Source organism: Salvelinus sp. IW2-2015, linkage group LG17 (genome assembly GCF_002910315.2).
Source record: "Salvelinus sp. IW2-2015 linkage group LG17, ASM291031v2, whole genome shotgun sequence".
NCBI classification, from domain to species: Eukaryota; Metazoa; Chordata; class Actinopteri; order Salmoniformes; family Salmonidae; genus Salvelinus; species Salvelinus sp. IW2-2015.
In genome coordinates this window covers 28,535,364-28,562,783 of record NC_036857.1, presented here as the reverse complement: position 1 = coordinate 28,562,783, position 27,420 = coordinate 28,535,364, and the positions used below count along the sequence as shown (strand labels likewise).

Below are 27,420 nucleotides of genomic sequence, written 5' to 3'. Positions count from 1 at the left end.
GCAATGCCTAACATCAATGCAGTCCGAATATGAAACGTAATCTGCAGCACAGACAACTCAATCGGCTGAAGAGTCGGATCGGGTCTTCTACCCAAACAAAGGGTCTGAAACGGGTCTTTGGCTAAACCACAGAAAGCCCTCCCCTTTAAAATCGACGCACCGCCCTTTAATTACGCTGCATGTAGCACTTCAACAGGCTGGCTGGCAGCCGCTATATGGTTTGTGGTTATGTTTAGGTCTGGCCGTGGTGTTGACAATACCACACTCCGAATGCGATGGGAATGCTGAAGGAATGGCTTTAAAACGAATTGTTCTCACGTTACTGGCCCTGTCTGGGTTAGCCATCGGTGATGGTAAGTGAAATAGCTACATGTGCCATSTTTTGATTTTGACTTCGTGTTTTTTGTTTTGTTTGTTTAACAGGAGGGTGGCTTGCCTAGCTGGCATCGCCTGTCGATCATCATGGCGTTGCCTGTCTGGGATTTGTAAACCACGGCTAGCTAGCTAACAAATCACATTTGACACATTGTARCTAGCGCTGCTTGCTAAACTCGTTGAATAACACTGCCGGAGGTATACGGCCCGTGTGTTTGTCATCCGGCAGCTCACATGCTCATTTTACGTTAACTAAATAGGAAATGTGATTTAACGTGTCGAACAAAACATCTTTGCGTCTGGCGCGAGCTAACGTTAGCTGGCTAGCTAATTTGTTATCCAGGTGTGCACAAAKGGCCAGCAATGTAACGTTAGTGTTTTGTTGATAGCTTGTGAATTTCAATATCGCTTTATTTGTGTGTCCAGGTGGGTATACTACAGAGCAGGATCAATGAGTTAGCCAGCTAACTTGCCTACATATTCTGAAATAAATACTTGTTTTTTGGGGGAAATCTTGAAATGGGCATGGTCTGATTCAGGGTTTCCCAAACTCGGTCCTGCGGCCTCCCCTGGATACACGTTTTTGTTTTTTGCCCTAGAACTACASAGCTTTTTCAAATAATCAAAGCTTGATGATGAATTGGTTATTTGTATCAGCTATGTAACATTAGTGTTAGGGSAAAAACCAAAACGTGCACCCAAGGGAGGCCCCAGGACCGAGTTTGGGAAAACCTGGTCTAATTGACCCAACAACCCAAAACGTTCCTAATGAACCAGAAAATCAAGTTATTTATTAAAAAAAATTTACTGGCTAACTCATTGATCCTGCTTTGTAGTCTACCCCTCTGGAAGGAGGCCACACGTTTCTGTTGATATTAGTTATCTGTGTGTGGCTGTGTTATGCTTTAGTGTTTATAAAACAATCAAGTGGAGATTAGAGTAACTTTAGYTGTTTGTGTGTATCATTAGCTCTTCCACGGAAGACAAAGTGAAAGACCACATTTACAGACCTTTTAAGATCTTTGTGTTTTTTCTGCATCTATTAGTTATCAAAACCGAAGTAATTTAGCTAGCCAATATCCTTCAACCAAGAGAACTGGATAGAAAGAATTCAGACTTAAATCCAGATGTGGTACTTTTTTTTAAAACAAGTAAACGCATTGCGAAGCTAATAAATGAATTTGTCATATGCTTTGTAAACCACGGGTGTAGACTAAAAGTGAAATGCTTACTTACGGGTCCTTTTCAAACAATGCAGAGTAAAAGAAAATAGAAATCGCGACGCAAGGAATAAATACACAGTGTATAAGGTCTCCGCATAAGTGTCTCTGTTACAGGAGTAGTAAAAAGACCACCGCGCACTATCCAAGTGGAAGCAGGCAAGGGTGTGACAACAGCCATCCATTCTAAGTATGCAACTGACACCCTTAGTTCAGGGCGTTCCTGCATGTGGGCACTCCTTGCTAGCTAGCGTGAGCGACACCGGAGGACCGTGCCCTTCGCTCCCGCCTGTTGAACACTTTGCCCTCACCGGCGGGGGCGAAGGACACTGTCTAGCTTGCTAGTTGGCGACACACTGTGTCGACCCCCTCCTGCTGTATACCGGAGAAAACCGTGCCCGAAAGGCAGAGGCGAAGGACACTGTCTACCGGTCGTCCTGCCTCCCGCTGGCACAGCAGGCGGGAGGCTAGGCCGACACTGTACTAGCTAGTTTGATAGTTAGCTAGCACACAGTGTCATCCTTGCCGGGCTAAGCTAACACACGGTGTCCTTCGCTCCTACTTGCCCTCGCCATCATTAACAGAACTGTGGGGAAAAAGTGCCCAATAGGCAGAGGTGAAGGACGCTGTCTACCAGTGTATTGTTAGCTAGCTACCGTTGTCGCCCCCGCCCCTTCTTCTGTGGGGTTTATCGTCAGCAGGCATCCAACGTTATTGTGCATTAATTCCACCTACTGTACTGGAGCACCCCTGCTTCCCGCAACATAAAAATGGACCAACAGAAGTATAAAGAGGGGTTCCATGCAGGAACGCCCTGAGTTGCTGGCCGCAAGTGCACCCTTCTCGTCCATTCAGCCGACCCAGACAGAAGTCAAAGTTTAAGTCTGGGTTCTTTGTGAAGGAAATGTGGCGAATGGGTGTCTTTTCAGACTCCTGCTATGGGGCCACCCCCCCCACTGTCTTCTCAGAGCAGCTGTTGACCAGATCCAAAATGGTGGTCCTCTGTAGCTCAGTTGGTAGGGCAAGGTGCCAGGATAGTGTGTTTGTTTCCCTGGATCACCCATACACAAGTCGCTTTGGATGAAAGTCTGCTAAATGGCATATTATGATAAATTAATACATTTGGATTGGAATTTGGCATGGTGTACCTAGTCTGTAGCTACTAGCTAGACCTGTTTGTGCCTGTGTATTGGGTTATTTGTACTTAGCTTTTTGAAAGGGTAAAAGTATGTTCAATTAAACTGCTGGAAGAAGCTGGTGTTTCATTCTTTAGATTGAAAATCATTGCACATTATTCCACTTGGGGCATTTAAATGGAATAGTGGCGGGAGTGTCTGGCCAGCTCCCAGTAATTTCTCTCTCTGTGCTCTATTCTCTACATGTAAAGACATTTCCCCTGTTGCAACTTGCCACTCACAGAAACTGAAAACAAGGACTGGGAAAGTTAACCCTATCTGCCAATGTCAATAACCTCAAGTCTGCTGCCACCCATTAGTTAAGTGACTCATTCCTCTTCCAAGAATCAGAGCTACATTCCTCCCTCATCCGGCCGGGTTCAGATAAGGACATGATCCAYGTTGATTTGTCACCTTTTTCCATCACTATTCACATCTTATAGGTAAAAACATTGTTTTTACCGTGTTGAAGTGCGATGGCGGGAGGGTTAGATAAGTGGAGGGTTAAATGGACGGGCTCAGGGATTGAACCCTGGTCTCACCACTAAACCAAACTCCAGAGCTGGTCTTGTTTTTAAAGGTGACTTTATGGGAACATATGACTGGGATGCACCCGAGTTGACCGTTTTGACTGGGGTAGTCAAATGTAGCGCTGAAGGACTAGTAAGTTCTCTAGTACCAGTGAGAGTGGAGGTTTCTCTGGCTCAGGGTTTCAGGTTGTGTCCAGCTGGGCTGCTGTGTGAAGAGGGGCCGACGCTGCTCAGCCTGGAGCCAGACTTTCATACCACAAAATKGATTATGCTGTAACAAAGCTGAAACTGAAACCTGACAAACGCAAAGGTAGCGCTAGCCACCTAGTAAAAAGTTGGACGCCGACCTCGGCTTAACTTTGGACCCTGACGCCAGCTCCCCTCTAATCAGGACTGCTTTAGACCTGGAACACCAGGTGTGTGTGCATTTACTTATCAAGTTGGACAGAAAGCCAGCAGGCTCCAAACCTGGTAGGGTAAGAGTCGAATACCCCTGGTCTAGGACTACTACTGGTGGGTTATCTGGTCTGTGACGGTACGTCTTTACTCACAGGGTCGCCATGGCTTACAGGTTGCCAGTTTAGTTTCCCGTTGATGACATTGGAGCTGACCAATCATTAGCCTCGTCGTTATGAAGCTGACATGCCTTTGTGACTTAACTAGGTGCCAGAATAAAATGGATGTGCAATGTGATATATGCACTGTCTGAGCCACAGATACACTGCCGTGAGGCAGGGCGCGTCTCCTGCTTTCTCTCTGGTCCCTCTCTTTCCCCTCTTACACTCTTTCGTTTGCTTCCTCTCTCTCGTCTCCTGTGTCTCTCAATCTCTCTACCCCCCCCACCCTTCACATACTTTAGCCTATAGTGGACCTGACTGACCCATCGCAGACTTATCTTAATGTTATGTCGTCTCACTTACAGTTCCCTTAAGTATTCATACCCCTTGACTTATTCCACATTGTGTTACAACCTGAATTCAAAATTGATTAAATATATGTTTTCCACACCCATCTACACACGATACCCCGTAATGCCAAAGTTATCTTTTGCAAATTGACTGAAAATAAAATGCAGACATACCTCATTTACATAAGTATTCACACCCCTTTGCTGTGCCACTCCAAATTGAGCTCAGGTGCATCCGATTTCCTTTGATCATCCTTGATGTCACTACAATTTGATTGGAGTCCACCTGTGGGTGTTTGGACATGATTTAGAAAGACACAAGGTCCCACAGTTGACAATGCATCAGTGGAGGCTGGTGGGATTAGCTATAGGAGGACGGGCTCATTATAATGCATGGAATGGAACAAAGTCAAATGGGGTTTCCAATGGATTTCTCCTTTGCCAAGATAATCCACCTGACAGGTGTGACATATCAAAAAGCTGATTAAACAGCATGGTCATTGCATAGGTGCGCCTTGTGCTGCGGACAATAAGTCGACTCCTAAAATGTGCCGTTTTGTCACACAACACAATGCCACAGATGTCTCAAGTTATGAAGGAGCATGCAATTGGCATGCTGACTGCAGGAATGTCCACCAGAGCTGTTGCCAGAGAATTGAATGTTCATTTCTCTACCATAAGTCGCGTCGGTCATTTTAGATAATTTGGCCGTACGTCCAACCGGCCTCACAACCGCAGACCATGTGGAACCACGCCAGCCSAGGACCTCCACATCCAGCTTCYTCACCTGMGGGATCRTCTGAGACCAGCTACCCGGACAGCTGAYGAAACTGGGGTGTATTTGTCTGTAATAAAACACTTGTGGGGAAAAACTAAGTTGGTGGGCCTGCCCAGTCATGTGAAATCTGTAGATTAATTAATTAATTTCAATTTACTGATTTCCTTATGAACTGTAACTCAGTAAAATCTTTGAAATGTTCCATCTTATTTTTGTTTACTATAGCTAAATTTTCTAAACAAGTTTTCACTTTGTCATTATGGGCTATTGTGTGAGACGGGGAAAAAATATRTATTTTTAATTCGGGCTATAACACGACGAGCACTTTAACTCTACCTACATGTACATATTACCTCGTCTAACCGGTGACTCTGTACCGGTACCCCCTGTGTATATAGCCTYGCTATTGTTATTTTACTGCTGCTCTTWWATTATTTGTTACTTTTAATATTTGTTTTGCTTAACCAACAATGCCTTTAAGAAAAGTGTTAAGGGCTTGTAAGTAATCGTTTCACTGAGGTCTACACCTGTTGTATTCGGTGTGTGTGACAWAYRMGATTTGATTATGTCAAGGGGTATGAATTCTTTCTGAAGGCACTGTATGCGTCCTGCTGCCCACTGTGCCAGTAACTGATAGGGCTACACAGCTAGTCCGGCTTCTGTTTCAGGGTTCGCTTGAGGTGCTTAAAGTACTTGAAATTCAAGTACAGGAAATCTGAAATTGTTTTTTTATCTTCTCGTGTTTCGTGCTGTGGTTGCCACCCACACTGCCAGGCAGGTACAGAACTGACTGATTAGGTGTCGGCAAACGTCACATCGGTAGCTAAAATTACGGGTAAATGTAGATTCAAACCTGCCATTTGTGCGTATGGAACATTTCTGGGATCTTTTATTTCAGCTCATGAAACACTGGAACCAACCAACCCACACCGTGTAAGGTGCAAAAATGCGTCAGGCTTTGGCATTGCGAGCATGGGTGAATCGGCCCTGAAGAGCCACATGGAAGGGGAAAGGCGACAGTGCAGATACACTATTCAAGGCGTTGTTCTCTGAAATGTGTACATAGTGAATAATTATTCACTTTCTCTGCAACAACCGCCAACCCCTATTTCGATATATCCAATTGGTAGTTCGTTTTGTTCTATCGCTGCAACTCCTGTACGGACTCGGGAGAGGCGAATGTCGAGAGCATTGGTGTGAACCCGGAAGCCAGCCGCACCAATGTTTCGGAGGAAACACCGTACGTACCACTGGCGACTGTCAGCGTGCATGCGCCCGGCCCACCACAGGAGTCGCTAGAGTGCGATTGGCCGAGGACATCCAGGCCGGCCAACTCCTCCCTAACCCGGACAACGCTGGGCCAATTGTGCGTCGCCTCATGGGTCTCACTGTTGCGGCCGGCTGCCACACAGCCTGGGTTCGAACCGGGATCTGTAGTGATGCCTCAAGCACTGCAGTGCCTTAGACCGCTGTGCCACTCGGGAGGCCCTCCAGAGCTTTTTTAACAATCGCATCATTCACRGAGCGCCTGCGATATTCCGGTTTATCAAGCAGCAGCCATGCTCCTGCCATTCTGGTGGACGTTCATGTGCCCTTTTCCTCACACAGCGCCCTTCTCCCGACCGGCGACTCTAAAGCTGCCAGTCGCAAGCAAGGCGCTTTTTTGTAGCTATTAAGTAGTAGACGTCCAATTTAAAAACGGTCACTAAGCTGGAATTGTGTGTTAATGCGAAAAGGAAATGTATGTTCACCATAAGGCATATCCCAAAATTCTGCTCATCACTACTCAAATTACAAAATCAACAGCACTAACACATGTATGTAGTGAAACGTGTATTATTGAGTAGGACTTGTAAGGTAGTGATGAATACGAAGTTAAAACATTTTTCATGAGATTGTGGCGATATCTGGCGGCGACTAGAAACAATTGCATAAATTGAACTATTACAAACTGATGGTCCTTGAAAATAAATATTAGTGCCTTGAAAAGTATTTGAAAGGCCTTGAATTTGACTTGCCACTGTCTGTACGAACCCTTTTCCTTGTTGCAGAACGAAGCGTTGTGGTTTAATGGGTTCTATTTCCTGCTAGTATTATGCACCTCTTGTAACCACTGGAAACAAGACCGGACCACTGCTGTCATTATCTCTCCTTGCCTCATGTAATCAGAGAACATTCATTTAGTACAGCCAATAAGAAATCCCTTTTTCCTTGGCTGAACTGTAAACGGAATAGGATTTGGCGTGCTGCTGAACTAGCCATTTGGGTGCTGCTGTGTGTGTGTGTGCGCTGTGTGAAAGCTGTTTCATGTCCTAATGATGTTATGGAAATGAAAGGGAGCACATAGTCAGATTCCAACATGTGCATGCCTGTCTACCAGATCAGAGCCAAGGGAATGTACAGGAACCGAGCTGCCTGGGACTCACTGGGTTCAGGATAGATTTGCAGCTAGGACGGTTTTTCTGCTTTTACGTCGTGTCTGTTTAACGTGTGGTGTGTGACTTAAGATATGGTCTGGTGCTTCCTATACATTCATCTATGTGCATATGAGGTAGTTGAATTCTGTTTTGTACGTGTCTGTTCTGTTGTGGGTCTATTAGTCTGCGTTGGGCCCACTGAGGGCTGAGTGAGAGTAGCTTTCCTCCCTTAATCACCAGGCTAATAACCTCATCTTTTGGTTCTGTGTGTTTTGTGGTGAAGGCTCTAGCCTGGGTCCACTAGGGGTGAGTGTAGCTTAACGACCCGGGCGCCTCTAATGACCTCCAGCCCAGAGAGCCCTGGAGGCTGAGAGGCCTAATCGCAGCTACAGACTGTCTGGCCTCTCACTGACCTGTGGACATGATCACTTAAATACAAATTCAGAAATATGATTCGGTGGTCATTAGCCTTATGTTATGTGTTACTGCAGTGTCTGTGTGTCACAGTGCAGTGGACTCCTATGGAGGAGCTGAACCTGATACCCACCTTCCACTGCACTGCCGTTTAGTCTCCAATCAGTACACATTTCAGAGAACAACGCCTTGAATAGTGTATCTGCACTTATACTCATGTAGACAGGCATACAGAGGGTTAGGCAGGTACTAGTGGGCTATGCTGTTTAGATTTGGATGTAATCTGACCCTGTGATGCTGAAGACCAATGTAATGACTTTCCTCCTTCCTCCCAGTATTGATAAAGGCTGAAGTGTGTGTGTGTGTGTGTGTGTCTGGTGGCGTCTGCTTGTCTTGATCAGCCCTCTGTCTGGTAGCTAACTGTATCTAATTTCAGCTAGTGCAGTTTGGGTAATGGTGCTCACACGAAGTCTGTCTGCTCTGTGCTGTGCTGTTTAGCCCCCAGAATTCTTTGCTGCTGTGTAACAGTTTTGTCCCATGCCAAACAGGCTTAGGCTAAATGTTTTCCACTGACATCATACTCATTCTTGAGGTGTACTGTTGTAACTGACTGATTCACCATATGCACATGAACACAAGCACTGTGAGTGTCAGCGTCTGACTGGCACACAACAGTCACTGCAACAACGTTTGTCTTAAACCCATTTCTGTGCTTTTGGAGTCCGTCTCCCACAAAGCTCTCTCCTGAACCAGACCTGGGTTCTAACACTTTCAAATCTTTCAAATCCTTTTAGCGTTTGCTTCCGCTTGCCTGGAGTGCCAAATGGGTGGGGTTTGCAGTTTTTCGACTATTCTATTGGTCCATTGCACTAGGCAAGCTCAACCAAGCCCAGCTTAAGTATTTGGAATCACTTCTAATAGTATTTTTAACCCAGGTCTGTCCTGAGCTCAGTCCAAATGAAGCAAGCACTGGTTATGGCAAAAACTGTTTTATTCATCCCTCCCTTCACTGTGTTTGTGTCCCAAAGGATACCCTGTTCCCTATGAAGTGCAACAGTTTTTACCAGAGCCCYTTTGGGGACTGGTCAAAAGGGGTGCAATTTATAGGGAATATGGTGCTATTTGGGATGTAGCCTATGTCTGCCCCTTCCTGCCATTTGGAATGATAGGGTCTTAACACTTTGCTGTTAAACGGCTCCATCCAACCTGTATTCAGTCTAGACTGGGTAATAATGATTGAATGTCACAGCTGGTTACTCTAGCTAGCTGCAGACCCCTCACAGCTGGGGGGGGCTACATAAACCCCCCTTTACTGTCTCCTCCCTTCCTATCTGTGCTCTTCCCCTCTGCCTGTCCCCTGTCTCTGCCCACAGAAGATTAGATTTTCAGCAATTCCTCATAGGCCCCAAATTTGCAGACATTTTATAATAAAAAATAAAAACATGTAAATCTTGTTTTGTCAAAGTCCTTCATCAAAGTATTTGATCTATTCTATCCCCAGAGCACAAGGTCTGGTGAGTGGAGCACTCCTCCACCTCCTCTCCATGCTTCCCTGCTCTTTGTTAAGCACAGGGCCAGTCCAATCCCTCCTTGTTTCCCTGTAATCTCAGCACAAAGGACCAGTGTAAGGACACCAATTATGTGCAGAGTTCACACCAACCAGCTCAACCCCCACAGTGTAGCTGACTGTCCCTCCCCTGGGAAGCCTACTCTCTGAAAAGAGTCAGTTCTGTTTGAAAACTTTTGAAAGGAATTAAATCATGAGCAAAAATGTTCTGAGTTCTCTGCTCTGTTTCTTCTGACACATTTAGAAATCTTGTGTTTATATATTAGGCACACACTGATGGGTTGTGGTATTCTGTCTACTATATGTAGGGCCATATAAAATATGTTTAGTTTTTTTTACCTGATTCCGTTTTCTCCTTTTTGTTTTTCCTGGGTTTTAATTGTATRATTTTTTTTWWACTCAAAAGCACCATTTTTTWAAACAAAATTGAATGTTCTAAGTCCACAACAATGCTTATTAAACCAAGACTACTTTTGAGGCCTGGGAAAAAAATACAAGAGATTTTTGGTTGTAGTTATCTTTAATGCAAGTGCACATTATCCTTTAATGTTTGGTTAGCAATGTTGCTGATTTGAAATTTTCACAACAATATTTGCATGTGACGCTAGCTATGAACCTCAATCAACCTGAAGTTCAAAACTTTGATCAAAGGCACCATTTGTGTTGACTAAATTAAACTGTCCTTGTCCCACCGAAGGATGTAAAGACACACACACACATTGTACATTTCGCATGTAATATGCTACAAATTGGATTATGGTATCTTTTAACATTATAATTGTCATATATTCTAGCTAATGGCTCACGTTCTATAAGATAAATTGCACAATCCACCTACATGCCATTGACCTTCTGATTTTGTCTCTGCATTCTAAAGTAATTTTCAGCGAATAAACGAGGTAGAATTACAACGCTCCCCACGCACCATTGTTTTCATTCTTTGAATGTTTAATTAGCCTACATTTTCAGCTCCTTATTTTCATGTACTGTACCTAGAATACAAATGTTTGGATTTGCACTAAGCRATTTCCTCTAAGGAAAAAAATGTGAAACTGGCACATGTTTAGATCGTATGTACGTTATCTATAATTTTAAATTGGTAACACGAGGCTAGCTCAACAATATGCAAACAAGGTGAGTTTAGCTATTCTCTGCTTCAGTTGTACAATGACTTGGTGATGCATGCCATTTTATGATCATCTGCAAAATGGGTTCACCTGGCCGATATCCTGAGACGGTGACAATCAAATAAAACCGATTTGGAGAGCTCACAACTGGACAAAGCATTCACCCCTTTTTCCACATTTTGTTACAGCCTGAATTTAAAATGGATCCAATTGAAATTCTGCCACTGCCTACCCCATAATGTCAAAGTGGAATTGTATTTTTACAAATTAATAAAAAATATAAAGCTGAAATGTCATGTTTTCAACCCCTTTTTATGGCAAGCCTAAATATGTTAACGAGTAAACATTTTGCTTTAAGCCAAATAGTAAGTTGCATAGACTCACTCTGTGTGCAATAATATTGTTTAACATGTATATATATATTTTTATGACTACCTCATCTCTGTACCCCACACACAATTCTGTAAGGTCCCCAAGTCGAGCAGTGAATTTCAAACATCCATTCAACCACAAAGACTAGGGAGGTTTTCCAATGGCTCAAAGGTAATAATGAGCAGACATTGTATTCACCATGCTCAAAGGGATATTCAATGTGYTGGATTTGACCCAAACACAATGCATCACTGAGGACGACTTTTCATATTTTCCAGCATGGTGGTGGTTGCGTCATGTTATGGGTATGCTTGTCATCGGCAAGGACTAGGGAGTTTTTTGAGATAAAAATACCATCTGTTGAAGATACAGTATCTCTACTCATTCCTGTTGGCCAGTCATAAGGCTAGGGAGTCTGTAGCATAGCAACCCATATTTTCTCCCTCCCTTAGTTAAAGGCTTGTCCCCTCTTTCGAATGGATATTTTCCCCGATGTCTTAAACTTCTGTAAACTGTTTGTCTGTGTGTATGGGACAGTCATCACATCGGGCTATAAACCACRGTTTCTGGTTAGGGTAGGTTTTAATAGTCAGTGGGTCCACCATCTCCAATGCACTTCCTTATAAACTCACTCAGTCAGCGTATAGATCGATGGTGTTCTCTGAGGCTGACCGGAACAAATCCCAGTCCGCGTTATCAAAACAATCTTGAAGCGTTGATTCCGATTCGTCAGACCAGCGTTGAACGGTTCTACTCACTGGTACATCCTGTTTGAGTTTCTGCCTATAAGACGGTAGGAGCAAGATGGCGTTGTGGTCGGATTTGCCGAAGGGAGGGCGTTGTAAGCATCGCGGAAGTTAGAGTAGCAGTGATCGAGTGTGTTACCCCCCCCCCCACCACCACCACCCGCGAGTACTACAATCAATATGCTGCTAGAATTTAGGTAGCCTTGTTCTCAGATTTGCTTTAAAATCCCCAGCTACTGTAAATGCAGCCTCAGGATATATGGTTTACATAGAGTCCAGTGAAGTTCCTTGATGGCGGTCATGGTGTCTGCTTGAGGGGGAATGTACAAGATTTGATTTAAAAACTTGGCAGTAGTCTCGTCCTGGGTCCTTCTCCCTTCCTTATTTAAACTATTTAGCTAAACTATGCTCCAGAATAGGATGTGGCACTGTGTTGTTTTTCTCTCTCTATCAAAGCCTGTTGCTTCATCTCTGTGTAATCTGCAGGAAATTCCGTGTCTGTGATTGCGTGTGAACTGCAGTGAACTTGGACACGCTCCACTAGGAGTTACTGGCACTTCCCCCGTCTGTCCCTGGCTCCAAGAGCAGTCCACATGCTGTTGCTGACGAGAATGACTGAATTACAAGAAACTGCACACGCTGCTGCTGACATGAAATGGCAAGACGTCGACTCATTCCACTTCCGCTTTCCTTGAAAAACACTGTTCCAATAACACACACACATACAGTGCATTCGGAAAGTATTCAGACCCCTTGACTACTTTTTTTGTTACGTTACAGCCTTATTCTAAAATTGATTCATTTGTTTCCCCCCCCTCAATCTACACACTACCCCATAATGACAAAGTTTCTCATTGGAACTTATTTTGTACATAATGTCGCTGCTACCATCTCTTATGACCGAAAAGAGCTTCTGGACATCAGAACAGTCATTACTCACCTCAAATTGGACGAAGAATTTTTCTTTAATGAGTCGGACGGGAAGGATATACTTCAAACAGGCCCTCATCCCCGTCATTCGCTGGAGAAGGATTTCGCGGAAAGAGATCGGGGTTCCTTGTGAAGATCAGGTGACGGGTGGCTAGTCTGCCTTTGCCATCCGTACTGTTAGCTGACGTTCAATCGCTGGAAAATTAAATGGGACAAACTGAAAGCACGTATATCCTACCAACGGGACGTTAACTGTAATTATCTTATGTTTCACCGAGTCGTGACTGAACGACGACATTAATAACATACAGCTGGTGGGTTATACGCTATCGGCAAGATAGAACGGCAGGCCGTCGCTCCATGTATATTAGTAAACAGCTGGTACATGATATCTAAGGACGTCTCAATGTTTTGCTCGCATGATGTAGAGTATCTCATGATAAGCTGTAGACCACACTATCTGCAGAGTTTCCATCTCTTTTTTTGTTGTTGTTGTAGCTGTCTACATACCACCACAGACTGATGCTGGCATGAAAACCGGACTCGATGAGCTGTATTCCGCTATAAGCAAACAGGAAAACACTCATCTAGGTGGCGCTACTAGTGGCCTGGGACTTCAATGCAGGGAAACTTTTAAATCAGTATTACCTGATTTCTATCAGCATGTTAAATGTGCAACCAGAGGGGCAAATAAAACTCAGGCCACCTTAACTCCACACACAGAGATGTGTACAAAGCTTTCGCTTGCCCTCCATTTAGCAAATCTGACCATAATTCTATCCTCCTGCTTACAAGCAAAAATTTAAGCAGGAAGCATCAGTGACTCGGTTTATGAAAAAGTGGTCAGATGAAGCAGATGCTAAACTACAAGACTGTTTTGCTAGCACAGACTGGAATATATTCCGGGATTCTTCCGATGGCATTGAGTACACATCAGTCACTGGCTTCATCAATAAGGGAATCGACGTCGTCGTCCTCAGTGACTGTACGTACATACCCCAACCAGAAGCCGTAGATTACATGCAACAGTCACACAGAGCTAACGGGTAGAGCTGCTGCTTTCACGGAGCTGGACTCTAACCCGGAAGCTTATAAGAAATCCCGCTATGCCCTCCCACGAACCATCAAACAGGAAAAGCGTCAATACAGGACTAAGATCGACTCGTCGGCTATGGCAGGGCTTGCAAACCATTACAGACTACGAAAGGAAGCACAGCCGAGAGCTGCCCGGTGACACAAGCCTACCAGAAAAGCTAAATAACTTCTATGCTCGCTTCGAGGCAAGTAACACTGAACATGCATGAGGGCATCAGCTGTTCCGGATGACTGTGTGATCATGCTCTCCGCAGCCAACGTGAGTAAGACCTTTTTAAACAGGTCAATTTTCACAAGGTCGCAGGGCCAGGCGGATTACCAGGRCGTGTACTCCGAGCATGTGCCGACCAACTGGCAAGTGTCTTCACTGACATTTTCAACCTCTCCCTGTCTGAGTCTGTAATATCAACATGTTTCAAGAAGACTACCATAGTCCCTGTGCCCAAAAACACTAAAGTAACCTGCCTAAATGACTACCAACCCATAGCACTCACGTCTGTAGCCATGAAGTGCTTTGAAAGGCTGGTCATGGCTCACATCAACACCATTATCCCTGATAATTTCAATTTGCATACCGCCCCAACAGCTCCACAGATGATGCCATCTCTATTGCACTCCACACTGCCCTTTCACACCTGGACAAAAGGAACACTTATGTGAGAATGCTATTCATTGACTACAGCTCAGCATTCAATACCTTAGTGCCCACAAAGCTCATCACTAAGATAAGGACCCTGGGTCTAAACACCTTCGTCTGCAACTAGATCCTGGACTTCCTGAAGGGCTGCCCCCAGGTGGTAAGAGTAGGTAACAACCCATCCGCCACACTGATCCTCAACACGGGGGCCCCTCCTGTAGTCCCTGTTCACTTATGACTGCATGGCCAGGCACGACTCCAACACCATTAAGTTTGCCGATGACAACAGTGGTAGGCCTGATCACCGACAACGATGAGACAGCCTATAGGGAGGAGGTCAAAGATCTCACCATGTGGTGCAAGGACAACCTCCCCATCAACGTGATCAAGACAAAGATGTTTCGACTACAGAAAAAGGAGGACCGAGCACACCCCCATTCTCATCGACGGGGCTGCAGTGGAGCAGGTTGAGAGCTTCAAGATCCTTGGTGTCCACATCACCAACAAACTAACATGGTCCAATCACACCAAGACAGTCGTGAAGAGGGCACGACAAAACCTATTCCCCCTCAGGAGATTGAAAAGATTTGGCATGGGTCCTCAGATCCTCAAAAGGTTCTACTGCTGCACTATCGAGAGCATCCTGACGGGTTGCATCACTGCCTGGTATGGCAACTGCTCGGCCTCCGACCGCAAGGCAATACAGTGGGTGGAGTGTACGGCCCAGTACATCACCGGGGCCAAGCTTCCTGCCATCCAGGACCTCTATACCAGGCGGTGTCAGAGGAAGGCCCTAAAAATTGTCAGACTCCAGCCACTTTAGTCAGACTGTTCTCTCTGCTACCGCATGTCAAGTAGTAACGGAGCGTCAAGTCTAGGTCCAAGAGGCTTCTAAATAKCTTCTACCCCCCCAAGCCATTAGACTCCTGAACAGCTAATCAAATGGCTACCCAGACTATTTGCATTGTCCCCCTCCCTCTTCTACGCTGCTGCTACTCTGTTTATTATCTATGTATAGTCACTTTACTAATGTACATATTACCTCAATTACCTTGACACTGGTGCCCCCACACATTGACTTTGTACCGGTACCCCCTGTATATAGCCCCGCTATTGTTATTTACTGTTGCTTTTTAATTATTTGTTATTCTTATCTTTTTTTAGGTATTTTCTTAACCGCATTGTTTAAGGGTTTGTAAGTAAGCATTTCACTGTAAGGTCTACACCTGTTGTGTTCAGCGCATGTGACAAATCAAATTTWGATTTGAAATAAGGCGTTTTTTATTTTTATACATTTGCTAAAATTTCTAATCCTTTTTTTTTTTGCTTTGTCGTTGAGGGAAAATATATTTAATCCATTTTACAATAAGGAAAAAGTCGAGGGGTCTGAATACTTCCCAGAATGCACTGTACACGCAGGCGCACATTACACACAGCAGTTCAACTGTGGGAGTGGCTCCCAGGACTTGTTGGGTAGTATGGCCACTTGCATGTCAGTCACACATTATGATGGCGCAATAGGTGTGTGTGTGTGGGGGGGGGGGGAGGAGATGAGTAAACTTAAGGGAAGTGGGTTGAGTAAGACTGAGTGGGTGGGAAAGTGTTACTAACCCGACAATATTTGGATCCTAAGGAGAGTGGTGAAACTACAGCAGCAGGAGTAGCTCAGGAAGAAAGTGGTGTTTCAAACCGTTGTAATTCTGATTGAGGATGGATATTTTTGCAAGAGACTCCAGAGATGAACCTACAGAGGAAGGTTAAAGCTTGTGCTAAGTCTGTCTTGGCTTACCAGTGAGACTGAGAGACTAGTGCTCATTGTTGATGATCCAGCAAACTTCACAAATGCCGGCCGTCTAAAAAATGTCAAAGCTTGCATATAACGGATGAATCTAATATCTTAACAAGGAAAGTCAGTTATATGAACTTAAGTATGGTTTCAGAAATCTCACCCTACCTACCTACTTCATTAGTGAAATACATACAGCAAATGATTGCGAAGATCATAGATTAGGTGTTTTTGTTTATTCTCAAAAGCATTTGATACTGTTGATCATAATAGTTTCAATAAAAATGTGAAACAGGAGTATTTGTCTGAAATAAAGCCCTTGTGGAAARAAACTCATCCTGATTGGCCTATGCCCTCCCAGGCCCAGCCAATCAGAATGAGTTTTTCCCCACAAGGGCTTTAATAAAGACAAATACTCCAGTTTCATCAGCTGTCTGGGGGGCTGTCACGCAGACTATCACGCAGGTGAAGAAGCCAGATGTGGAGGTCCTGGGCTGGAGTGGTTACACGTGGTCTGCGGTTGTGAGGCCGGTTGGACATACTGACAAATGTTCTAAAATGATGGAGGAGGCTTATGGTTGAACATTCAATTCTCTGGCAACCGGTCTGGTGGACATTCCTGCAGTCCATGTCAATTGCGCTCTCCTTCAAAACTTGAGACATCTGTGGCAGTGTGTTGTGAAAACACTGCACATTTTAGTGGCCTTCTATTGTCCCCAGCACAAGGTGCACCTGTGTAATGACCATGCTGTTTTATTCAGCTTCTTGATAATCCATCCACCTGACAGGTGTGGCATATCTTGTCAAAGGAGAAATGCTCACTTACAGGGATATAATCAMATTTGGGCACAACATTTTAGAGATGTTTTTTTGCGCGTATGGAACATTTCTGGGATCTTTTTTATTTCGGCTCATGAAACAGGACAAACACTTAACTAGTTTTATATTTTTGTTTAGTATATTTGTGTTTTACTCTCACATGTTGATGAACTGAGGTAAATTAAATCTAATTTCTCAGTGGTTTAAAATGAACATTGTCACTGACTGTTATTATTTGGTCCAAAGAAAATAGAAATCAGATTATATAGGGGTCCATATTGATATACCTGTAGATCATGCCTGTACGCTTTCTTGGTGTTCTGATTTGATGATGAATTGTCATGGRAACAATAACCTCTAAGATCACCAAAAATTTGAGGATAACTGGGCAAGATTAAGATAWCTCCTGAACAGAAGTGCTGCGCTCTCTATTACACGATGATCGTCCCATTCATCAGTTACTGTAACATTATATGGGCCAGCACATCGCTCTGTATGAAGAATATCATCTGACCATACCTCAGACCGTTMAGCACCTCTTAAAAAGAAAGAGGACTCCTGAATATTTATCAAATTTAAGTTGCTCAATGTGTTTACTGTACGTTAAATCACTTATTATCCTCAGGAATTCCATAACTGCGGCTACGCCGCCCATTTTCAAGAACGACTAATTCTCAATTCCGAATTACCTATAAAAGCCCCATGATCTGGAACGCATTCCTGTCTGATTTTGCTAAGCTATCCTTTGTCCATCAGTTATACACCCCCAGTAGCTTGACTTTCTGTTTAGATTTTCTATTCCTTTATCTCTTTTGCATTTTGATTTTATTGTTTGTTTGTCCACACTGCTTAATCGGTGTGATTTATGACCATTGAGAGGTGGGGGTATTACTCGAAAAGCCATTTTGGGCTTTTTTACCCCTCCTGCACATACTGTCATTTAAAACCTTTTTTTTACTGTTACTCTTTTCTGTTTGAGCAAATAAACTAACCGGGCGGGAGGAGAGGGCTCCTCGCAGAAAGCTCAGAGTAAATCCCTTTTTTATTTTATTTTTAATCCAGAGGGTGTTGAGGTCTGACAAAGCTTGGTCCTTTAGAAGTATCTTTTAGGTGGCAGCAGACCTGAATTCACTCTGTCCCCCTCTGTTTGAATTTGTTGCCATTTTATTCTAGTCTTGCTTTCAATTTCCTCTGAAGCCAGAGTGATTCGTTTTGAGTGGCCCGGCTATTGTAGACTTGTTAAAACAGGCCCCTATCAAACTCTGTGCTGCAGGCTTTAAATCAAAGCTATGATCCTGACAAGTGTTTTGGGGACTGAGTGGCGCAGCAGTCTAAGGCACTGCATCGCAGTGCTAGTGGTGTCACTACAGACCCGGGTTCAATCCCGGGCTGTATCACAACCGGCCGTGATCGGGAGTCCCATAGGGCGGCGCACAATTGGTCCAGCGTCGTCCAGGTTAGGGGAGGGTTTGGCAAGGGTACGCTGTCATTCTAAATAAGAATTTGTTCGTAACTGACTTGCCTAGTTAAATAAAAATGTGTTCTCTTGCTTTCTTTGAGTAGCAGAATGCTGCATTGGGGATTTGACTGTTGGGTTTCGGTGCGTCTGTCCCAGCATCCCAGGACAGTCTCCTCTCCATGGAGTATTTGGCTTCCTCTGCTTTAGAGAAACTGGTTTCCGTCCGGGTCTCTGTCTGCTGCTAAACCAGTCTGCATGCACCGCACTCCACTGGCTGTATYGTTGAGTCTCTTCTGAATGGGACTCTATCCTGGCTAGTCCGGTAGATGGAATGTACTTTGAAGCTTGTATTGTTGGTTTAGAATGCCCTCTGCTGGACAAATGTGAGTACTGCAGTGACTCAAGTGTTCTTACAGACTGGACTAATATCGTATTGCTCATCAAGGAGCATAGGCCATCAACAACTGTTCTTCATCGCATTCTGTTCTGGGACGTTCTCTCCAACTCATTCCACCCCATGCCTGTTATCTCTGTCTCTGATTCAAGCGCCCATAGTATGATAGTCCTGATGCCTAACTAGTAGTCATTCTAACCTCGTGCCTCCCTCTCTTTTTCCCCAGCCCTGCGGTGTAACTGCACCAACTGTGTGAAGTCTGGTTATGAGTGTGAGACTGACGGGGCGTGCATGGCCTCCACCTCCTTCATCCAGGGGCATGAGCAGCATGTAAGGATCTGTATCGCCAGAGACAGCCTTGTGCCCCCTGGCCAACCTTTCTACTGTCTCAGTGCTGAGGGACTGCTCAACACACACTGCTGCTACACTGACTACTGCAACCGCGTCGACCTCAAGGTTCCCTCGCGTGAGTAAAGCCGAAGTCACACTGGCTGCGTTTTGTGTGTGTGCATCGCATCAGAAAAGCTTCCACGTCTCCTGTCATTTAAAAAAAAAAATCTGCACAGATTTGAAAGAACAGGGCTGGTGAAGGCGACCCCCTTATAGCAACCATTCTGCGTCTACCCCTGCAATGTTTTCATATCRGTGCACATAAGTGAGAGGAGATGGAGGAAGCCACTTTGGACTGTTGAGATGCACCCTTTGTTTTATTTGACTGGGAAAGATGGTAATACCACTGCTAACACCCTGCTCTCAATTTCTCCCTCGCTCCAGTCCCGGTGAAACCAGGGGAGCTGGGCTGGGTGGGCTCTGGAGGCCCCTGGGGGCCGGTGGAGCTGGTGGCTGTGATCGCAGGGCCGGTCTTCCTGCTGTGCATGCTGCTGCTGGTGGGGTTATTCCTCTTCCAGCATCACCAGAGGACCTACAGGTGAGTCTGGTCCCAGGTAGTACCATCTGAGTACTCCCTACAAATGGGACGGCAGGGCTGTGTGTATTTGGGGGGGGGGCGGGTTGAGAAGATACAATTTTAGTTTCTGACAGCTGATCTTCTCTCGTACAGCCACAGACAGCGGCTGGAGGTGGAGGACCCCTCCTGTGAACACCTCTACCTAGCCAAGGACAAGACCCTGCAGGATCTCATCTACGACATGTCCACCTCCGGGTCTGGTTCTGGTGAGTAGACTGAGCCTACACTGCTGGAAGTAAAGGTTCTATACACAGAACCGCCCTGAACTCTACCCTCGCCTGCGAACAGAGGTCCTGTTACACTGGTGTTTCATTCAATGTTTAGAATACTCTTTAGCCACGTCTGTATGTAACACAATAGATGCATATGTGTACACATACAAGTTTAGTACAAGTTAGTGTTTAGGTGAAAGCCCAATGGTATCAGTGGTCCTTCTTTCTGCTTCCTCCTGCAGGCCTGCCCCTGTTCGTGCAGCGTACGGTGGCCAGAACCATCGTTCTGCAGGACATCATAGGGAAGGGCCGCTTCGGGGAGGTGTGGCGGGGGAAGTGGCGCGGGGGAGACGTGGCGGTGAAGATCTTCTCGTCCAGAGAGGAGCGCTCGTGGTTCAGAGAGGCTGAGATCTACCAGACCATCATGCTGCGACACGAGAACATCCTGGGATTCATCGCCGCCGACAATAAAGGTGAGCGTTCCGTCGCTGTTCTACTACAGCACCACACAGAGAACCGTGTACACACACACACACCACTTACAACACAGACATTCATGTTAAGTGAAGATATCCCTGGTGTTATGTAGGTGAATTTCATCAACGGGCCTTTGTTGACTCAACAGTTTCTTTTTATTGACAGTAGAATTATCCTCTCTCCATCTTTCTGTGCATCTCTCTCGCGTTCCCTCTTTCTCTCTCTCAGATAACGGCACATGGACGCAGTTGTGGCTGGTCTCAGACTACCACGAGTACGGTTCTCTGTTTGACTACCTGAACTACTATTCTGTGACTATAGAGGGCATGATCAAACTGGCCCTGTCTGCCGCCAGCGGCCTGGCTCACCTGCATATGGAGATCCTGGGCACGCAGGGTAAGCACAGCGGCGAGATGAATAAGGACCATACAGCGCATTTGGAAAGTATTCAGACCCCCTTCACTATTTCCACATTTTGGTACATTACAGCCTTATTCTAAAATTGATTAAATGTTTTTTTTACCCTCATCAATCTACACACAATACCCTATAATGACAAAACGAAAACAGGTTTTTAGAAATGTTTGCTAATTTATTAAAGAGAAACCTGAAATCTTATTTACATAAGTATTCAGACCCTTTGCTATGAGACTCGAAATTCAGCTCAGGTGCATCCTGTTTCCATTGATCATCCTTGATGTTTCTACAACTTGATTGGAKTCCACCTGTGGTAAATTAAATTGATTGGACATGATTTGGAAAGGCACACACCTGTTAATATAAGGTTCCACAGTTGACAGTGCATGTCAGAGCAAAAACCAAGCCGTGAGGTTGAAGGAATTGTACGTAGATCTCCGAGACAGAATTGTCGAGGCACAGATCTGGGGAAGAGTACCAAAACATTCCTGCAGTATTGAAGGTCCCCAAGAACACAGTGGCCTCCATCATTCTTAAATGGAAGAAGTTTGGAACCACCAAGACTCTTCCTAGAGCTGGCCGCCCGGCCAAACTGAGCAATCGGGTGAGAAGGGCCTTGATCAGGGAGTTGACCAAGAACCCGATGGTCACTCTGACAGAGCTCCAGAGTTCCTCTGTGGAGATGGGAGAACCTTCCAGAAGGACAACCATCTGCAGCACTCCACCAATCAGGCCTTATGGTAGAGTGGCCAGACAAAAGCCACTCTTCAGTAAAAGGCACATGACAGCCCGCTTGGAGATTGCCTAAAAACTCTCAGACCATGAGAAACAAGATTCTCTGGTCTAATGAAACCAAGATTAAACTCTTTGGCCTAAATGTCAAGCGTCACGTCAGAAAGGAACCAGGCACTGCTCATCACCTGGCCATTACCATCCCTACGTTGAAGCATGGTGGTGGCAGCATCATGCTATGGGGATGTTTTGAGGGAAAGATGAACGGCGCAAAGTACAGAGAGATCCTTGATGAAAACCTGCTCAGGACCTCAGATGGGGGAGAATGTTAACCTTCCAACAGGACAACGACCCTAAGCACACAGCCAAGACAACACAGGATTGGCTTCGGGACAAGTCTCTGAATATCCTTGAGTGGCCCAGCTAGAGCCCGTACTTGAACCCGATCTAACATCTCTGTAGAGACCTGAGAATAGCTGTGCAGCGACGCTCCCCATCCAACCTGACAGAGCTTGAGAAGATCTGCAAAGAATGGGAGAAACTCCCCAAATACAGGTGTGCCAAGCTTGTAGCATCCTACCCGAGAAGACCTGAGGCTGTAATCGCTGCCAAAGGTGCTTCAACAAAGTACCGAGTAAAGGGTCTGAATACTTATGTAAATGTGATATTTAAGTTTTTGAAAACATTTCTAAAAATCGTTTTACTTTGTCGGATATTGTGTGTCGATTGATGGGCGGGGGAGGGGGCTATTTAATCAATTTTAGAATAAGGCTGTAACAAAATGAGGAAAAAGTGAAGGGGTCTGAATACTTTCCAAATGCACTGTATGTGTTAACACACATTCCTAATTAGCCAGGGTGTTATACAACAAAGCAGAATCACCAAGTTAGCCAGTTAACTTTTGCTACCATCACTTTACACGTTACACCTCTATTCCTACAATCTTCATTGTTAGCACTCATTGCCCTGCCTATAGATTTAGAATTTTTATAGGATCCCCATTAGCTGATTCCATGACGACAGCTAATCTTCCTGGGGTCCGACACACAACTAAAAAGACATTACAGACAAAAGACTTTACAGCTAGTATACATTACAAACGTTTAACGAATAGACAGTGCCAACAGTCGATGACCTGGTTCAAATGTTAACCTGGTTTAAATATTGTCGTGTGCTCCTGTGCTCCTTCCATTCCAGTCTTCCAACTCAGTGTTTCCTCCCCTCTAGGTAAGCCTGGCATCGCCCACCGGGATCTGAAGTCTAAGAACATTTTGGTGAAGAAGAATGGCATGTGTGCCATCGCTGACCTGGGGTTGGCGGTACGCCATGAGTCCATCACTGATACTATAGACATCGCCCCTAACCAGCGTGTTGGCACCAAGAGGTACTGACCCGACTAGCTGCCATGTCTATTTTATGCAGTCTATTCATTCAATTCAGGACAAGAACATTGTAAAAAATATATAGATGAAAGACACTTTTCAATCATGGAATATTTTCGTTCAATTCATCTCCTGAATTTGGCAGATTTGATACTGTATCTCAGTGATATACTGGTACACAAAACATCCTTTCCTTTAGTGRAAACCTGTTTGTCTCTCCGTCTCCCAGGTATATGGCTCCAGAGGTCCTGGAAGAGACCATCAACATGAAACACTTTGACTCGTTTAAGTGTGCTGATATCTACGCCCTGGGGCTGGTGTACTGGGAGATAGCGCGCCGCTGCAACACTGGAAGTAAGACACGGACTGGGTACCTTGCAGAGGGTCCGATGTCACAATGCCTGGGGAAGAGCTTCAGCTCATTTTGGCCACACGAGTAGTTACTTAGGATACATGGGGATTTGTAAATGAGTGATTCTGTGCAGTCTGACTGCAATGTAGTTGAATTGAAACACACTTTCACTTGTCAAGAACCACATTAACATTACTATGAAATAGCAATCTTCTTAGATGTGAGCATGTGACTGACCAGGCTCTCCCTCTGTTCTGCCCCCCCCCCCAGGTATCCACGAGGAATACCAGCTGCCCTACTTTGACCTGGTGCCCTCTGACCCCTCCATAGATGAGATGAGGAAGGTGGTGTGTGACCAGAGGCTGAGGCCTAACGTGCCCAACTGGTGGCAGAGCTACGAGGTAATGAGAGAGAACAAATACGCACAAAGAAACCTCAGACTTTCTGAGCAGAAACATTGCATTTGTTTTCTAAGTTATTAGTGATTGACTGCATTTTAAATGTAAATATGGTGTAAACAAAAAAAAAAGTTTTTATTGTACTTTATTCATTCTTTATTCACATAAGGCAATTCATTTGACATTTCCTTTTCACCCTGTGGGACTAGTGGAAAGGTTGGTTGATTGTGTGTTGACCGACTAACCTCCCCCTCTCTCATCCTCCAGTCTCTGCGTGTGATGGGTAAGATCATGAGGGAGTGCTGGTACTCTAACGGAGCGGCCCGCCTCACCGCTCTACGCATCAAGAAGACCCTCTCTCAGCTCAGTGTCGAGGAGGACATCAAGATGTAGGAGAAGAGTGGGACGGACGGACGGCAGAGCCATGTAGCTCGCTGGAGACGCACAACGATAGGCATAGGCTGTATATCAAATGGCGCCCTATTCCCTATCTAGTGCACTACTTTTTGACCCGGGGTCATGGAAAATAACACGGAAAGGACAGACTAAATCCTGCCAGTTTTAAAGCCACTCTCCCAAGTTGTGACAAGGCCTACCTCACCTTATTAGCCAAAACTACTGAGAATCTCCCCTCTGCCCCTCTCTTCTTTCTCCCTTCTTCACTATGGCTTTCCTCACCTGGTTATCCCAACCTCCTCTCCTTCACCCACTCTTATGGGCCACCACACTACAACACTACCATTATTATCCCCACCAACCTCCCTGTTCTGTTTTACTTTGTGCTCCGAGGCAGTAATTATTACTATTGTACAGTGACAGGAATTTCGTTTGTAATATTTTGTACATCTTTTAATTTCTTTTTGCCAAAAGACTAGCTACGTCCTGAAAACTCATATTCATAATGTGGTTTCATGTCCACATTTTTAAGTTAAAAGAATAGTTATGAGTTTGTTTTCATGGCAACATGTTGTTGCTTTTGGGAGATTGTGGGAGAGTAGCAGACGACTCGCTTGTCGTCACCCGACCACCTGTACAGGATRAAATCAACCATATTAGGCAGAAAAGTCACAATATACACTGAACAAAAATATAAACGCAACATGTAAAGTGTTGGTCCCATATTTCATGGGCTGAAATAAAAGATCCCAGAAATGTTCCTTATGCACAAAAAGATTGTTTTTCTTAAATGTTGTGCACTAATTTGTCTACGTCCCTGTTAGTGAGCATTTCTCCTTTACCAAGATAATCCATCCACATGACAGGTGTGGCATATCAAGAAGCTGATTAAACAGCATGATCATTACACATGTGCTGGGGACAATAAAAGGCCACTAAAATGTGCAGTTGTCACAACACAATGCCACAGATTTCTCAAGTTTTAAAGGAGTGTGCAATTGGCATGTTGACTGCAGGAATGTCCACCTGAGCAGTTGCCAGAGAATTTATGTTCTCTACCATAAGCCGCCTCCCATGTTATTTTAGAGAATTTGGCAGTAGGTCCAACTGGCATCACAATCACAGACCACATGTAACCACGCCAGCCTAGGCCCTTTACACTCACCTGTGGGAATGTCTGACATTAGCCACCTGGACAGCTGATGAAACTGTGGGTTTGCACAACCTGAATTTCTGCACATACTGTCTGGTAAACTCAACTGCGTGCTTGKCCTCACCAGGGTCTTGACCTCACTACAGTTTGTCGTAACTAACTTCACGCAGTAAAAGTGTGCTTTTCACAGATGAATCCCAGTTTCATCTGTACTGGGCAGATGTCTTACGACATGACGTATGGCGTCATGTGGGCGAGCAGTTTGCTAATGTCAACATTGTGAACAGAGAACCCCATGGTGGGGATATGGTATGGGCAAGCATAAGCTATGCTCAATGAACACAATTGCATTTTATTGATGTCAATTTGAATGCACAGACATACCGTGATGAGATCCTGAGGCCCATTGTCGTGCCATTCATCCACCGCCATCACGTTTCAGCATGGTAATGCACGGGCCCCATGTCGGAAGGATCTGCACAGCTGAAAATGTCCCAGTTCTTCCATGGCCTGCATACTCAACAGACATGTCACCCATTGAACATGTTTGGGATGCTCGACGTGTACAACAGCGTGTTCCCGTTCCCGCCAATACCTAGCAATTTCGCACAGCTATTGAAGAGTGGGACATCATTCCACAGGCCACAATCAACAGCCTGATCAACTCTGTGAAGATGTCGTGCTGCATGAGGCAAATTGTGTGCCTCATACTGACTGGTTTTCTGATCTACGCCCCTACCTTTTTTTTAAAGGTTTCTGTGACCAACAGATGCATATCTGTATTACCAGTCATGTGAAATCCATAGATCAAGACCTAATTAATTTATTTCAATTCACTGATGTCCTTATATGAACTAACTCAGTAAAATCTTTGAAATTGTTGCATGTTGCGTTTTTCATATTTTTCTTCAGTGTACATCATTAGAGTAGACATACAGCCGTTCCTATACAGCTTTCAGAAGCCTGGAATAGCTTGTAGTTGATTGGACAACATTTCACATGAGTCATTTAAGACTTGTCAAGCATTAAAACAGAGGGGTTGCATTCTGCTACTTGAATACCCCACGTCGCTCACTCCTTGTACGTGACTCCTACACGTATCACATTTTGAGATTTGGTCCAGTTTATGTTTTGAAATGTGGCAGGGATGTTTTTTTGGAATGGTTTTATTTATTAGATCATTTTTGACGAATACACTGCTTTGATGTGATTTAAGAAGCCAGTCAAAGATGTTGAGTGATCGATCTGTAGCCTATTTTTCAGTCCAACATGTAGGTAGGGGTAAGGAGCCTTTTGGACCTAGACTYAAGTGCTCCATTACTGCTTACYGTGCGGTAGCAGAGAGAACAGTATGACTTGGGTGACTGGTATCTATAAGAGGCATAAACGATGGTAATAAACTGTTTTACTGGTGGATACATTGTGATTTGTATACGAAACATAGGCATCTCTTTTTCTCGCTGTACTGTGGTCATTTTTTTCAGTGACATCTTCAATGGTACTTTCAGCGATGCAGAAGTCAAAGGAGAGCTTGTCCTAGAGCTCAGGAAAACATGTTTTATTCTTGGCTTGTAGCTATCGATCTTCCCTTTTACACTGGGCTAGTTGATATTGTGATGTAACTATGAGCCCATTGTATATTTATTTTCAGAAAAATATGGAATTTTTGATTGAACAGGGCAAGAATAGRCTTTGATATCTATAACTGTTATTAACACTGGAACTGGGCTCTCTGAAAAAGGATACGTGTTCTGATGGCATGCAGAACAAGGGGGCTGTCTCAACACGGGGACATCTGTCTTTACTGAGGTAAAAGATATAGAATGCAGAGGGGGAAAATATTATTTTTTCCCCCCTTTGGATTTGGGGCGGGTATACCCCAGTAAATGTTGCTGCTACTGTAACATTGGCAAGGATATGACAGATGGTGTATTTGGGGGTCAATCTATCCTGGTATTTCATGAGGGCTTTGAGGAAGAGATGGTTGTCATGAGAACCAAATGTCATTCCTATTCATGTTTTAGCATGGGAATTTGTTTTTTGTTATACCATCAAATGTCCTATTCATACTGTAAACACCTCTTTAATATTTCAGACACCATGTTACACTAATCTTTTTTTCAGGACTAGTTAGAAAGTGTGTACATATGGTAGGTGATATACATTAAAATACAAGTTTTGTATTA

At 44.6% G+C, this 27,420-nt stretch overlaps 1 protein-coding gene across 2 annotated transcripts; it reads left to right on the top strand.

Moving 5' to 3' along the window:
- The first annotated feature begins 136 nt into the window (after positions 1-136).
- Positions 137-27,420, top strand: LOC111976988 (activin receptor type-1B-like). Of its 2 annotated transcripts, none has more exons than XM_024006211.2 (10): positions 137-353; positions 18,975-19,214; positions 19,523-19,676; positions 19,809-19,921; positions 20,170-20,400; positions 20,633-20,800; positions 22,751-22,937; positions 23,165-23,289; positions 23,558-23,688; positions 23,953-27,420. In XM_024006211.2, exons 1-10 carry the CDS (start codon positions 293-295, stop codon positions 24,076-24,078), a joined length of 1,536 nt encoding a protein of 511 aa, XP_023861979.1. In that variant the 5' UTR covers positions 137-292; the 3' UTR covers positions 24,079-27,420. The 2 variants fall into 2 exon arrangements, with proteins under 2 accessions (XP_023861979.1, XP_023861980.1); XM_024006212.2 differs by having other exon boundaries at positions 140-353; positions 22,781-22,937.